The 14,643-nt window shown below is 45.3% G+C and overlaps 4 protein-coding genes across 4 annotated transcripts; all 4 read right to left on the bottom strand.

Moving 5' to 3' along the window:
- Positions 1–243: 243 nt before the first annotated feature.
- Positions 244–2,233, bottom strand: DFL_009181 (uncharacterized protein; the record flags this gene model as incomplete). The annotated part of the gene is made up of 7 exons (XM_067639029.1): positions 244–997; positions 1,059–1,102; positions 1,166–1,223; positions 1,281–1,370; positions 1,455–1,483; positions 2,036–2,098; positions 2,174–2,233. The coding sequence occupies 7 exons, from the start codon at positions 2,231–2,233 to the stop codon at positions 244–246; spliced, it is 1,098 nt and encodes a 365-aa protein (XP_067486858.1).
- Positions 2,234–3,009: 776 nt separating this feature from the next.
- On the bottom strand, positions 3,010–4,839 carry DFL_009180 (uncharacterized protein; the record flags this gene model as incomplete). Its single annotated transcript, XM_067639028.1, has 3 exons — positions 3,010–3,626; positions 3,702–4,491; positions 4,561–4,839. 3 exons carry the CDS (start codon positions 4,837–4,839, stop codon positions 3,010–3,012), a joined length of 1,686 nt encoding a protein of 561 aa, XP_067486857.1.
- Positions 4,840–8,139: 3,300 nt separating this feature from the next.
- Positions 8,140–9,184, bottom strand: DFL_009179 (uncharacterized protein; the record flags this gene model as incomplete). Its single annotated transcript, XM_067639026.1, has 4 exons — positions 8,140–8,250; positions 8,314–8,466; positions 8,525–8,617; positions 9,182–9,184. 4 exons carry the CDS (start codon positions 9,182–9,184, stop codon positions 8,140–8,142), a joined length of 360 nt encoding a protein of 119 aa, XP_067486856.1.
- A 3,114-nt stretch (positions 9,185–12,298) lies between these two features.
- On the bottom strand, positions 12,299–14,240 carry DFL_009178 (uncharacterized protein; the record flags this gene model as incomplete). Its single annotated transcript, XM_067639025.1, has 6 exons — positions 12,299–12,381; positions 12,467–13,440; positions 13,505–13,569; positions 13,634–13,684; positions 13,748–13,987; positions 14,130–14,240. 6 exons carry the CDS (start codon positions 14,238–14,240, stop codon positions 12,299–12,301), a joined length of 1,524 nt encoding a protein of 507 aa, XP_067486855.1.
- Between the last annotated feature and the right edge of the window lie 403 nt (positions 14,241–14,643).

Below are 14,643 nucleotides of genomic sequence, written 5' to 3'. Positions count from 1 at the left end.
ATTTTAATTTGGGTTTGCTAGTGGAAGCGAAAGATCGTTCTATTATACCAAACGAAAAAAACAAAGAAGATTCATATCGTTCCTATCTCATGCGTATGTTTCGTCGAATGTCAGAAGAATATGTGTAATAGTAATACAAGTTTCAAAAGCAAAAAGGTTTCTTCTCCTCGTAGATCAAATCCGCATTCTATCGTCCGGGCCGCCTATTGTTGGAACTTTTGAAAAGGTCCTGTGCCGCGCAGCCTACAAGTCCTCATCCACATCTATTGCCGAGGACTGAGCTGCAGCGTTGACCTCCGCCATGAAAGTGCTGTCTCCATTCTGCGGTTGCTGCTGAAGAGCAATCTCTCCGCTTCCACCCGGACCAAAGGCACTCTGGACAGTACTATCTCCACCAGTAGCGCCCCAGTAGTCATTCATCTCAGCGTCCAGTTCCTCTGCTGTCTTCTTTGGTCGATTTGCAGCACCAGCCCTCTCGCCCCTATCACCGCCCCTATCACCGCCCCTATCACCGCCCCTATCACCGCCCCTATCACCGCCCCTACCTCCGCGGCCACCACCATCACGGCGTCTCTCTCGTTCGCCTCCCATCCCTCCACGTCTGGGTGGCTGCTTTCGGTCCCGCGATCCATTGCGGTCACCGGGGATATAACGATCAATGCCCAACTCTTTCGCATTCTGTCTCATCTCTTGAACATTTCTAGGTGGGCCGCCTCTGCGCTGTGGAGACGAACGGCGACCAGAATTGTCATCGATATCAGCATCCTGTGCTCCGGAGACTCTTTCGAACAACGAGCGGCCTTCTCCGCCCCCGTGACCACCGCCTCGTCGTCCGCCAGGGCCACCAGGTCCCCGCTCATGCTGAGATGCAAGTCTGACCCGAATGGGTGTACCTCTGGCATTTGCACCGTTGAATTCGCTGACTGCGAGGTTTGCCTCGTCTGAAGTTGCGTAGATAATGTGGGCAATGCCTTCAGAGCGCCCAGCCTTGTCGTAACTATATAAAAACAGATGTTAGTTAGAGCGGGTAAACGTAGATTAAAAGCATTGGTACATACGTAATATCGATCCTGCGGATGTCACCAACACGGCCAAAGACATCCTATTCCCCAAGACTTTAGCAATTGCCCTTTATAAGTTGTTAATCGGCCATGTCAGAACATACCCTCAAATCAGCCTCTCCGATGTCATAGTGGAGATTTTCGACACGAATTTTCGAGCTACTGCGATGTTGGTTAGCAACCGTAAATCACATATGTCCTAGGAAATTGACGTCATACCGATGAGGTTCGCGGTTTCCACCATCGCCACGGGGTTCTCTAGAGCGGTGGTTGTTGCCATCATCGTATTTATCATGGACCCAATTACCTCTGACAAAAGGAAAAGAAAATAATGTTAGCATCCCACTCAGTGGCAAGTATTCCAAACAGAGGTTTATGAAGAGATATATATACCGAGGAGGATCACGTTGAGGGCGAGGTTGCTGTAAAGAATCACCGGGAGAAAGAAGCCCAAGAAGGGTTAGCACAGTCTGTAAGTGGAGAGAGAAAGCAGTAGAGTCGACGAAAAAAAGCGCAAATATTTGGTCAGGAATGTGTTGTAATGTAAGAAGACGATATGTTATCATCCAGGTCGTTTCCCCCCTCGTCGTGGTAAATAAAGGTAAGCGTCGGAGGTGCCAATTGCCATAGCTGTAAGGCTGTCGAGGCTTGTGAAAGGAACAAGCAGCTGACTAAAATGCTAGAGGGCGAGAGCTAGAGGCGACAGCTCTGTAGGGTGCTCTGATGGACGGCTTGTCCTGGCTAACAGCAAGATGATGCAATAGTGGCGAGGTGTTCGAGTGTCACATAGGTAACACAGGGGCACAGTTTGCCAACCAATACAGGTTCAATATGAGGTAGGTGATGATGGTAATATATCAAGAGTATGAGGAGCAGGAGGGAGGAGGAGGAGGAGGAAGAGGAGAACACGCCTAGAAAGCTCTAGGATTAGTTTTGTGTTACACTGCAGCAGAGGAAATGGAGGAGCGCCGCACCTTTGAAACGCCATCTCTAGGAGTACGATTTCCAGGACCGCGTCTGCGATTTCGATTGTTTGTCTGAAGCAGGCAGAAATATCAGTGAGATTTCTTGGATGCGAGCTAACATGGTCAGGGGTTTGCGCGGGTACATACAGATCTGTCGGCCACGATCTCGTCGAGGGCGCGATCGAGAATGGACCCGTTGTCGGCCATGGTGTAAATTTGGCGACGAGACGGGGATATAGCGAGTCGTTAGGTTGTCGATTGGAAGTATACGTTAAAACGAGGGCGCGTTTTAGGGAATTGGGTGTAGTTAGGGATTCGGTGAAGTCTAGGAGGTTGAGAGAAGACGAGGGCGAGGTTAGGAAGCTGAAGGCGAGACCAGGTTAGGTTTTGGAATCCTGCTGCCTGCCGGAACATTCTGCAACACAAAAAACGCAACAACCCTAAACCACCCACGACACCCTTCTACCCCAGAGTTAGGACTCTAGGTACGAGACTAAGGACTATTATTATCTAACGACCTCGATATATCACTAAGTACTTCAATCTAAATTGTCTAAAGCCCAAGGAAACATGAGCTTCTCATATAATCTGGAACTCTCAAGAGCGTAATGATAAAGTCCCGAGAACCAGACAATTATAATTACCTACACGACGCCTAGCTCGCCAGCATGTCGCCAAATATGTCGACACACGTTGGAAATACCGTACAGGACACCGAGGGTTTCCGAGAAAAGAGCGCCTACCTTCAAATTTATAGCCTTTGAATCAATTAAGGTGATTCAACTACTTTATAGAACGTCTTAGGATCTAGAACAATCCAAAAGCTCGTCAAGTTTGCAAATCCCATGCGGTAACTACCCGAGAGAAAGTATTGAATCTCGGTGCTTAATTATGTACTCAATTGAATATTTCTTATACGTGATACATTAATAATTATACATATCCTTTCCCTATCTGCTCGTTCTTTCCCCAACCCCAAAGTTCTACCTGTGCGTCTGAAGAGCATACTCATTCATAAACGCGATCCCCTCCTGTCTATAGTCATCAGTCTCAATATAAGAACCACCAGTGCTAATAATATCAAAAACGATCTGCCTCTTTCCAGCCCCATGCCCATAAGGCACCCACTTCAAATCCGAAGAGCTAGTGCCAACTCTCGGATCCCGGTGAGCAATAAATCTAATCCAGCTCCTGGACATGAAGTCCGCGAGGCCAGCGTATTCTGCCGCCTTCGGTCCACCAAGTGGATTCCCATTGTCATAAGGACCGACATAACCCTCACCGTTAAGATTATGGAAAACGAATCCAACTTCTGAGAAATGGCCTGCACCTTCATATGCTTCGATGCCGTTACAAAGGGCACGGAATCGGAAGCTCCAGACTGGCACGCCCTGGGAGGAAAGGATTTCGGCGGTGTGTCGGCGGTTGGCGATGAACATAAAATCGCCAACAAAAGCGGCAGCACGATGGTAAGCAGCACCATTTATCGAAGTTCCGTCATCCTGGCCAGTGAAGTTCTCAGCTGGGGGGATGGAGACGTCGGCTGGGTAGAGGGTAAGGAGCTCTTGGATGGTGGCAGAAGACCATTTAGAAGCACCGGCTAGGGGGATTTCACGTCAGTATATGTTTTTAATTAGCTTCTACTAGGATCTGCTCGGAAGGTTTCATTGCTTACCGAAATAGTTGGCAATATCCGTGTCGTTGTTAGCTCCAATCGTTCCAAATGAAGCACCCTCGTCGCTAGTAGTACCAACAATGGTTGGCACCTTAACATACCTCCCATTTTTCAAGGCTTGGCTGCCGTATTCCGTTAGAAACTGTCCATCGATGACGGGCTGCCACCACTGGTCAGCAAACACAGCATTAAGGGTGGCAGCGGGAGCATTTCGCAGACAGTTCAAGGGGCTAGGTTGGTCGGCGCAACTGGCAGCCGCCACAACCGCATCAAAGTCTTCCTGGAAGTCCTTAGGGGAAGAGGTGGGACCCCAAGAGATAGCACTGCCGCTCTGCTGGATGGCACCGCGGAAGAGGCCGTCATCGCGGCCGTTGAAGGCAATTTGTTGCAATCCAATGGAGGTGCCACCAGCAGATTCACCAAAGATAGTAACTTTGGCAGGGTCACCACCGAAGGCTCTAATATTTTCCTTGACCCAATGCATGGCCAATCGCTGATCCTTCAATCCAGCATTGAGATTTTGAGTTCCCTCAACTTCAGAACCAGCCAAAAAGCCCCAGCCACTCAGCCTATAGTTGATCGTGACTCCAATAATCGGTGACCCAATTTGTGCAGACTGATCCACCATCCATGTCATGTTATATCGTGGGTCTGGTGCACCCCCTCCCATAAATCCACCGCCATGGATCCAAATCGCAACTGGGAGCTTAGCATTCGATGAAATACCGGCTGGCCGAAAAATGTTGAGGGTTAAGCAGTCTTCAGACTGCTCAAAGCCGTCTTGATCCCACTATGTAACCAATGTTAGCATACTAGATTTTTAGGGGAAAAAAAGGCTATGAAGGGATTTACCACATACCCCGAATCCAAAGCAGTGAACTCCATACTTCTTAGCTTGAATGTTCCCAAGCTTAGTATTGATGTGCTGTGGGGGACGGAATCGAAGTGGCCCAACAGGTGGGCGCGCATATGGAATACCCAAGAAGTAATCCTGGTTCCAAACATAGTCTTTAATACCATGCACAGTCCCATTCTTAATCGAAACTGTAGGCGACAGCGGCGTAATAACGCCGGCTTGCGCAGCTCCGATATACTGGAGCGCCAGTGAGGCAGCAAAGGAGAAAACTGAGGACTTCATCTTGACCGGGTGCTATCACAGGACTAGGAACTGATAGCAAAGGGAATGGCAATCTTCAGAAAAAAAAATTCCTTGGACTTTCTGTTCAGTTTATATATCTTCGAGCGCCAGTAGGAAAGAAAAAGAAGAAAGCATTGTAAGACAAAAAACTCCCACGTCGGCCTAGTAGGTCGAAGGAACGATATGGTTTCGTGATATCCGCTCTTCAATTGTATCCACCAAGGGTCGAATCTAAATCCCTGCTAATGTGACTTGGTCTAGACTCGTAGAGGCATAACTTCACTGTTGTTCTTGATCCTAATCGCTTTTCTCTCCGTCGGTTTTTCATTCTCCACTCCTGTGCTCTGTTCCCAGTTCTAATCGGTCTGCAATGTATACATCCCCACATGGCAGTCGAACGATCAACCCAGCCTACTACAATTTACGGGAGCTAGCGAAGGCTTTGAAATTGTTCATCAAATCATAACCTTTCATTCCAAGTCAAGAAGCTTCCAATCTAATCCATCGCATAAAGGCCCGGGTGCTCGAGATTGTCGCTAGTTCTTCCTTCCACGCCTGCTGATTCTCGGTTGTAACTGACGTTCCGGCCGTACCGTCAAGGCCCATTCCAAAGTAGGTTAGCTAGAGTTCCCGAACGAACAACCTTCCAGCTTCCATCCTCGTAGGTTCATAGTCCTGACGATACGTACCTAAGTACTTAGTCAAAGTGGATCAATGGTTGGGGATTCAGCAATCTGTTTTGAAATCGAGCCTAGAGTCCTCAATATAGTAGCGGGGCAATTGCAAAAACACCACAGAATAATGTTCAGAAACAGGCGCACGGAACGAAATCACACCTCCCGACCCGCATTTCAATGCCCGACTCGGCTAGCCTGGTAGGCGGTTTGCGCTAACTGGAAATACCCCACATGCCAATTCATATTGCGATGGGCCCTTCTTCCGTAGATCACCGGAATCCAGCGGTGGATCAGGATCAAAAATTCCATAGCTGATTGGTAACAGAGATGTTCCACCATTCAAAGTACTCAATCGCTCAAGTACACTCACCAAATTGAGCTTCAACGTGCAGAGTTCTATCTCGTAATTGGTAATTCTTTCTACATACCCTAGCCATGCAAGCCTCTTTCCGGAAAGGAAGTAGTTAGTTTAGACTCTGAGACAATATGATTACTTCGGTGATCGTCAAAACTTCTGCAGACATCTTTCTTCACGAGCTCTGTGGCGCCGCCAAAATATCTGAACTCTCCTACAACTGCAAAACCATCGATGCCGCAGTACTACACCAGATCCAGCACAGCTTTGGCTTAAAGGAGCATAGAGGCAATTCATAGGCCTATAATTCGTATATATCAGTTAATAGCTAACAGTTCCACCCTGGCGCTATCTCCGTATATGCCTTCGTGATCCTGCACGGTTTATTGCATTGCATTCCAAGAAGCTTGGGAAGGAACTGATACCGGCATAGCCGTGCATACATATGCATCGTTACGAGCGGAAACGTTCGAAGCTGAGAGTTTCTGACTCGAGTCCTGAATATGGTGCAGGGATTGACGGGAATTAAATGAGAACGAGAGCTGCCTTACTCCAAGATACAACAGGATCAACACAACCTGATCCACAAAAACAGCACCTATCCCAAAACACTAGAACCGAGTATATTTGATGCAGCAAAGTATGTTGCATTTTTTGATTGTTCCAAAATACTCACATCTGATATAATGCGCAGTTTCGTGTATAATGCGCGCATAAGCTCATAAGCCAATGAGATCGCATGTGTTTTCCCTTCGTCCCATATCTACAAAGCTATATAAAGAACAGAAACTTTCTCAAAATCCAATCTCACAGAACCTGCTCCCTCCGCCCCATATCCACCAAGTCAAAGAGTAGAAACGTTCTCAGAACCCAATCCAACAGAGCTCCCTCCGTCCCATAAATACCAAGCCAAAGAGCAGAAACTCCCTCAGAACCCAATTTTACAGGGAGGCTTTGTAAAATTAGGTTCTGAGGGAGTTTCTGCTCTTTGGCTTAGTAGATATGGGCCGCCGGGGGGGGGGGGCAGGTTCTGTGAGATTGGATTCTGAGAAAGTTTCTGCTCTTTGGCTTGGTGGTCATGCTCTGCTAAAAAAAGGGCCTATCAATTGAGATTACCAAAGAAATTGTTTAAAGAGAGTATCGAGAGCAGGTTGGAGCCATATTCATAGCTATCAGACCGAAGGCCCGTACAATAGCACATTCATTTTCGCCTGCTTCCCCTGTTACACACTAGCGAGCAGTTTGTAGATAGATAAATTCAGTGGGCCAGTTATTGAGTTTGAGGTCACCTGGGGATAGGAGTTTCTAGATTAACAGTCTATAAATAATTTTGAGGAGCATAATATTAAGGTTAGGGTTTTAGAAGATTTTTTAAGCCTGCAGCTGTTTTTGTGAGTGAGCGTGGCTACTCGTTTTTTTAGCTAGGTATGGATGCTTAACAACAACTTTAGTCCTCGACGTTGAATGTTCATCTTGAGCTTTGAGAAAGATTATTGGCCTTGTTCTCATTTTCTTTGGGTAACTCCGAGTTTGTGGATTTAGACGCTTTTGGGTTGAAATTTTACAATTTTGGATCTATGGAGGACGGCTCTTTTTTCAGCGTACCCAATATTATATTGAGTGTTATAGGAGCCCTTGAGGTGACATAAGAATGACATAGATTCTGGAGTATTGAGCAGATATCTATAACAATTTGGAGCTGAGAAGGATTTTGGTGGGGAAGAGGTGGAATATGACTAACGGCAAGCACAACCCCGCAGATTATACAGCTCGTCAACTGCAGATATTCTATCCATATAGTGAAGGGTCAAAAGTTCTTGCCCATGGTCGGGTCTTGCCACGGCTTGCTATTAGTATTATCAATCATCTTGTTCAGCTCCTGATCTGTCGTAATCGGCCTTAGTAGTGCGTAGTATTACTGTAGACAACTCGAAAAGTGTGTAATAGTTCTAAAGCTCTGAAATGGCAGGGCGGAGTTTCCTTTGGAATTTGGCAAGGTATTTACTATATACAGGCTTAATAATATTTTTATAATGTTTTCTGTGCCTGGGTTCGGAGCCTGCATCTGACCTGATCACATCGGCCGATACCAATCGCTTCCTCCAGCTTTGTAGTAACAATTTTACCTGATATTAATTCTTCCTTTTGCTTCACCATGTCAGCCTTCATCTCCTTTCTAAATTCTTTCATCTCCTCTCTAAATTCTTTCACTTCCTTTCTAATTTCTTTCATTTCCTGTCTAGTTTCTTTCGCTTCCTCCCAGAGGTGTTAGATATCCACGTTTTGCGCTACCAACTGTTCGTTGATGGCGGCAACCTGATCATCGAGTGCGGTAACCTTCATCATGACGTTGATATCAAAGAGGATACGACCCAGAACCTGTTAATAAAAATTAGCTAAACATGAAACATAAAAAAGAGATGAGAAAGAGAGAAGATTTACCAAGGTTGTAACTCCTCCTATGGCCCATTTAAGCAGGACCCATTGCCCGTTTAGGCCAGCCCATTGCTCTTTTACGATGGCCCATTCCCCTTTTAGATTAGCTAATTTTGCTTGTACATCCCGAATCTCCTCGCCAGTACTCTTAGTATCGTGCTATAAATTTCCAAAATATTAGTTTCAGTAGTAAGTATTTTGAAAACATGACACATACGATTTTGTGAGTGGTTGTACCGCCACGTGGTTGGCCGTAGAAAACGGTTGGGAGACGCCGAATTTGGGGATTGGTTGTCCCCGAGCAATTCGACTAATTATTGCGTTCATCCAAAAGTATATATCTATTTTTAGTAAATTGCTTTAGAGATTTCTGACGCATGCTTATATAATTATCAGGGGTAAAATATAAAATAGATTGTTTCCTGTATCTAGCCGCGATGTACGTTCGTGGGATGCGTGTAATTCCGATGAGATCAAACTCGATTAGGGACGGAATGGTGGACCTTTGCATGCTCAGACTCAACTTGCCTTGAAAATATATATCTTTGTAGTATATTAGCTGTTGGCAGCGCTGATGTGGCGATATTGATGTCAGGTATGTATACGGCTGGTGTAGTGCTATGGTGGAAAGAAAGAAAGAAAGAAACACAACTGCTTCGCTAGCGGCAGACTAATATATATTTATGTTGTGTATATTTATATTAAGGTTCTCACAGATATACCTATATATGCTCAATTGCCTCGACAAAAAAAAGCTCGGCGGCAAACCCTAAAATGCGATCAATAGTACTCCAAAGCTTTTTTTTCTTTCTTTCTTTCTTTTTATTTACAGAGGTCGTAGTAGATTTAACCTAAATTTAGTTTACCGATTTACCATAAGTTAACTGATCATCCACTATCGAGTCACCGCACGTGGTATTTAAAATACGATGCGTCGAACTTGTATACTAAACCGTCACACAAAGTTTTAGGAGATATCCGAGCCAGCCTTGTTTTTATATTTGAGAGATTGCCTTCCGCCTAGTTTGCATTATCCTTTTGTCCAGATCCAATCGCAATCTATTACGCAACATCCCCAAAGATTCTAATTTATGCAAACTTACACTGACCTAAGAATGGCTTCTCACATAGAAAAGCTTTGCGAAACTAGCGCAGAGAGTGATGACGAAGCAACCAGAACTTGTCCGGATGACGAACTACGAGGCTTGGTCAAGAAACTTGAGGCTCGGAGAAAATGCCTCCTTTTGTGACTGGTTAGAATACCACCCGACGCCCGAAGAACCGAACAATTTAATAGATGAATGCCGGCTCCCATACGAACTAACACGTGTATCACCTGGTTATACATCACACCATCGATGGAGATTGTGGAACAGACCTGCTTTTACAGATCTCCAATCGTACGGGCAATTAAGAGACCCAATCCAACTAGAAGTCCGCGTACATATACTCTATGTATTTTCGAACATATTCCAGGCGAAACTTTACACGATCTTTTCCCTCGAATCGATATGAAGGAAACAATCAGGTTGGCCCTCCAGCTGCGAGACGTATTAGAAACTATGCATCGGACAACTAATAAATACGCAGGAGGTATCAGGAGTCTCTCGTTCCCTAAGATTTTAAGACTTCGACGAAGCCGGCTTGCCAACGGGCGCCATCACAGGCACAGATATCGCCAGGGTGGTCAATTTCTGGTGGGCAGTACTCCGACACAATAAAAAAAAAGCACAAGAGGAGATGGAATGGGCCGTTAAAATGGCCCGATGGCTGAAAAACTCCCACTTGTATTCACACACTATAATCTCCAGCCGCACAACCTCGTTCGTGATAATAACGGCGATCTCTGGATCATGAACTGGGGTGACGCTGGGTGGTATCCGGCTTGCTTCGATCGCGCCTCCATGCTCGATCCGAGGTTCGGGAGTAAATCATGGGCACAGCACCAATGGGAGATATTCACCTCTATAGCAAACAATGGTGAATGGGCAATAGAAGCCAAGGCGGCCGAACGTGCGGAAAAAGCTGTAATACACTCGCCTGGTTGCCGTATTTGGGGTGTGGAGCTTGGGTTAACAAAATCAGAGTACCCGCTTATCAAGCGACGTTGGGCAGAGAACGAGTATCAACATGTGTGAGACATATCGATATTGAAATACAAAGCTTCATTGTATGCCGCATATGTACTTAGATGCTTATACACAGAATCAAGTAACGAGAGCTGATACATCGCGGATTACGGCCTTACTATAACGTTACCGCACTTCATCCTTTAACTACAATCAGCCAAAAGTTAGGAAATAAAATGAATTTATTATGCAATATCAATTCCCGTGGGGGTGACGAGACTAGGCTAATAGCATAGAACATGTTCAAAGAAAAATACCACGCCAACACGTCTTAACTTCACGCATATAAATACGATCGTATGAGAATCAGCCAGCAGGGCCCTACAAGAGTACATACAGCCCGTGGAAAAGCTTGATCCAATTGAATTCGTTAAATACAATTTCTATAACAGTGCACTTGCAAAGGTTTAAAAGTACGCTTGTCTTGATGGGCTAATCCCCGAATCTCGATATCTAGAAGCTTGCGAAATTATAATCGTGTCACCGTTATAAGTTAACTATCCAGTGTGGTCCAGTATTATCACGAAATGAAAGTTTTCCCATTAGCGAGATGTAGAGGATGGCTCCGTACTTCGTTTAAAGTTTGCATGGCCAGCTTGATTATTCGAATCGCAACTACGGAGCGAGGCTTAACCATCCGCCTCGAATACTAAAACCATCGAGTAGAAACTAACCTCTGATATCATGATCGATTCAGCTGATCAGGGTCAGAGGTTAAATATGTGACAAACCGGTATCCGCGGTGCCTTTGAACCACTAAGCCTCTCCCATGTCCACCACGCATTAAGGTTATGATAGGCAAGCAAGTGTGCCAACCTATGAAACCACATCTAATCACTAATGATATCAAGTGATCCAGGCTTCAACTAGTATTGAAGCATCAATTTATCTTCCTACATCAGTTGAAACCATCGCATTAGTGTGTAGCCTACCAGCCTGTTATTAGATCCTGGTCCGCAGATTTGTGTGTTATATGTTTTCTAAGGCTTTGAAGCCAGTTCCTCAAAATACCCGGAAAGCATGCGCATGATCTCGCTCTAGCGAATCGTGCTTCTTGCCTCATTGCTTTAGGTATGTTGAGTATCCGTATATAGATCTCATTGGCTTCAATGATATCTATGACTAGTATTTGCAGAAATATACAACCTACTCGAGTATACTTATATATAGGAAGGGCGATATCGTATCTAGCTTCATCCCAAATCGAACAAGGTTTAAGACAAATACACCCATATATCAATATACGGATGTACATGGTTCTTGAGCAGAAGCCCCATGCTAATCTGAATCGCCCAGATTCCCTAATATCGAGAGCAATGTCACAAAGCTCCGGATCAATATTTCCTCCCTTTGACGACACCCCAGCCACACGTGAGCATACTTCCATTAAATTCACAATCTTTCTTCTCTTGATCCATCTATAAGCTTCACAGCCTTTAATATGCGTATATACCTTCATTCAACCTGGGCTGCTAATTATGAATCCCTGAAATAAAGGACCCAGGTTTCAACTCAGGAAAGTGGAGAGGGACCGTATTTCAAAGTGATTTTTCATGAAGAAATATATAAAATCAGGCTAGCAGCGGAGCAAGCTCAGACCAGGAATAAATGGGGCCAACCCCCAACAAATCACTGAGGTTTATACCCCCCCCATCTTTAATCCCCTCCTATAAATCTCCAGTCAAGTATGTCAAGTACGGCACCTAACGCTGCCTGACCCTTGATTAGATAAGTAGGCAATGATAAAAAGCCCTTTACATACACCAGTCATCAACATGCAATAAATCACGAAAGAGTCCATCCCCAGACAAAAAGAAATGATAAAGAGCCATAAAGTCACACTTTCGTAACTGATATAAAGTCTATTCCATCTGACAATAATTCGCCGGAAAGAATCCCTTCCTGGTCTTCCCATCGGATTCTGTAATCTCTCCCTCCCACCAATCTAATCAATCCCGCCAAATATTAGCAAAACAATCCCTCTCATATGGTATATAAAACAGGTAAGTATATATGACGATAAAACTCACCTTCAACACTCTCAGTCTTCTGCACAACCTTAACTCTATCCCCCTCTCTCAACTCCAAATCCCCTTTACTCTGAGGTTGAAAAGAATACAAAGCAACTACATAAACATCCCTCGGCTTCGGAGCAGGTTTCGACTTCAACGGAACGGGCGGTGGCGGTGCCTTTTTCTTCGCTGCGACAGCAGCAGCAGCACTAGCTAGCGATGCTGAAGATTGTTTAGACGTTAATTTCATCCCGTTTGTTCCATAAGTACTGGTTGGGGGCGTAGTTGTTGCTGCTGCTTCGGGTTGGAATGATTTAACCGATGTTGAAGATTGGATCTTTTGAACGGTTGGGCGGATTGATCCGTCCGAAGGTTTATCTTTTCCCCAGATGCTGCTTGAAGATTTTCTTGATATTGGTCTTGGTGGCGCAGCTTTCCCTTCAATACCGAGTCCAAGCCCGCTTCCAGCAGAGTGTTGTCTCGACATCGGTCGTCCCCCGGGTGGGTCTAATTGATTCGACTGACTGTAAGACGGCGGCGGATCACTAGTCCTCACTCTATGGATCGGATGACCAATATCCTCTTCCGTCTTACTACTCTGCCTCCTTGACAAAAACCCCTTCTTTTCCAAAACCGGAGAACCAGGTGAAGAATACTTCATCTCCATGGGTTTATGCACCGCTTTTCCATTCTGCAGGAGCTTAAATTGCTCGGCGTGTTCTTTTATCGGCATGAAATCTTGTTTCCATTCCTCCTCCACGGCATCATATTTTACTAGACTGTGGCGGACAGCGAAGTCGTTGATGAAACGGTATTGGATACCGACGAAGTCCGTGGTGATTTCTGTTAGTGCGTGGAGGACGTAGGGTATGTAGACGCCAATTGCGTCGAGGATTGGCGGGACGGTGACCCGGATGTGGTTGTCTAGGGTTTGGTATTTTGCGGTGGATTCTTCGAGGTTGTGTTCTGCTTTGGCTTGGGCACCCATTTCTCTAAATCATCCTTTCGTCAGATTATATCCCATAGTGTATAAATTCACGGTACGTAGGCCTATACCTCTCGGTGCGTGCGCCCTTCTTACGCGCATTTTCCACCGTCGAGGTGTGCCGTTCATAGTCAAGCTAATTACCACCAATCAGCGATTCATTCCCTATAAAAACACCGATAAACGTTGCAAATAGATACCTTATAATTCTCCCTCTTATCCAACGACTTCTTCACCGGTTTCAGGCAGCCCTATTAAAACCCCGTTAGCACCATCGTCTATACCTAGCAAAGGAACTAGCTAAAAATACCCACCCTCACCACATTGGTCTGTTTAATCACATTATTGACCTTCTGAGCCGTCGACTTAAGCTCCTCTTTCATCTCAGCCGCAACAACCTGATATTCCTCAATTCTTTGTAATCGCGCCGGATCAAGTGCAACTCGTTCCGAAGGGATAGGGTTATAGAGCACAGACAGCTCTTTAGAAGCTGCATTTTGGTGAACAAGTAACTGGGAGATTGCAGTTTGATATTTTGTAAGGTCTTCGATTAACTATATTTGGTTATATTTTCCACTTAGTATTTTATTTTATTTTTATTTTTATTTTTATTTTTATTTTTTAATAATAGATTTTGATTAAGTCGTGATATTAGGATATATAGGGTCAATCCGTGTGGTTGTGGTCTGGACATACCCTGTTGAGCCGTTCGTCGTAGTTCCTGACGTCAGAGATGATGGTTCCGACATCAACATCGTCAGCCGAGCGTTTCATCAGCTTACCGACGGAACGTTGTAAGGCCTGCATAGTGAACAGAAGCCTATACTACTCTAGCTAATACAAAGCTAATTGTCGTTTAGGAGAAGTAATTGATGCTTTCGAAAGTCGAAACTGAAGTGGTGAGGTGATCAAGGCGCGAAGTGGGAAGGATGAAGGTGAGTAAGACCGATGGTAGAAATGCATGGATGGGGGTCTCGTATTCCGAACTGCGGGTGAGAAACCTAGAAAAAAAAAGAAGCCACCGTTGGCTGGATATCACGGAACAACAGCCGTATTTAAACGAAACAGCAGATTGCCCCTTCGATACTTATTTGCTTCGGTACAGGCTTCACGAACGAACAAGACAAGGCTTGGGACCTCGAACAGGGGCCGGCAGCACGGCAAGCTTACGACTGCCCGTCCCAGTTAGTTGCTAGCGCTGTTCCATCAC

The sequence above is a fragment of the Arthrobotrys flagrans genome, assembly GCF_004000055.1.
Source record: "Arthrobotrys flagrans strain CBS H-5679 chromosome Unknown unitig_1, whole genome shotgun sequence".
Taxonomy (NCBI): Eukaryota; Fungi; Ascomycota; class Orbiliomycetes; order Orbiliales; family Orbiliaceae; genus Arthrobotrys; species Arthrobotrys flagrans.
This window is presented reverse-complemented; position numbering and strand designations above follow the sequence as displayed.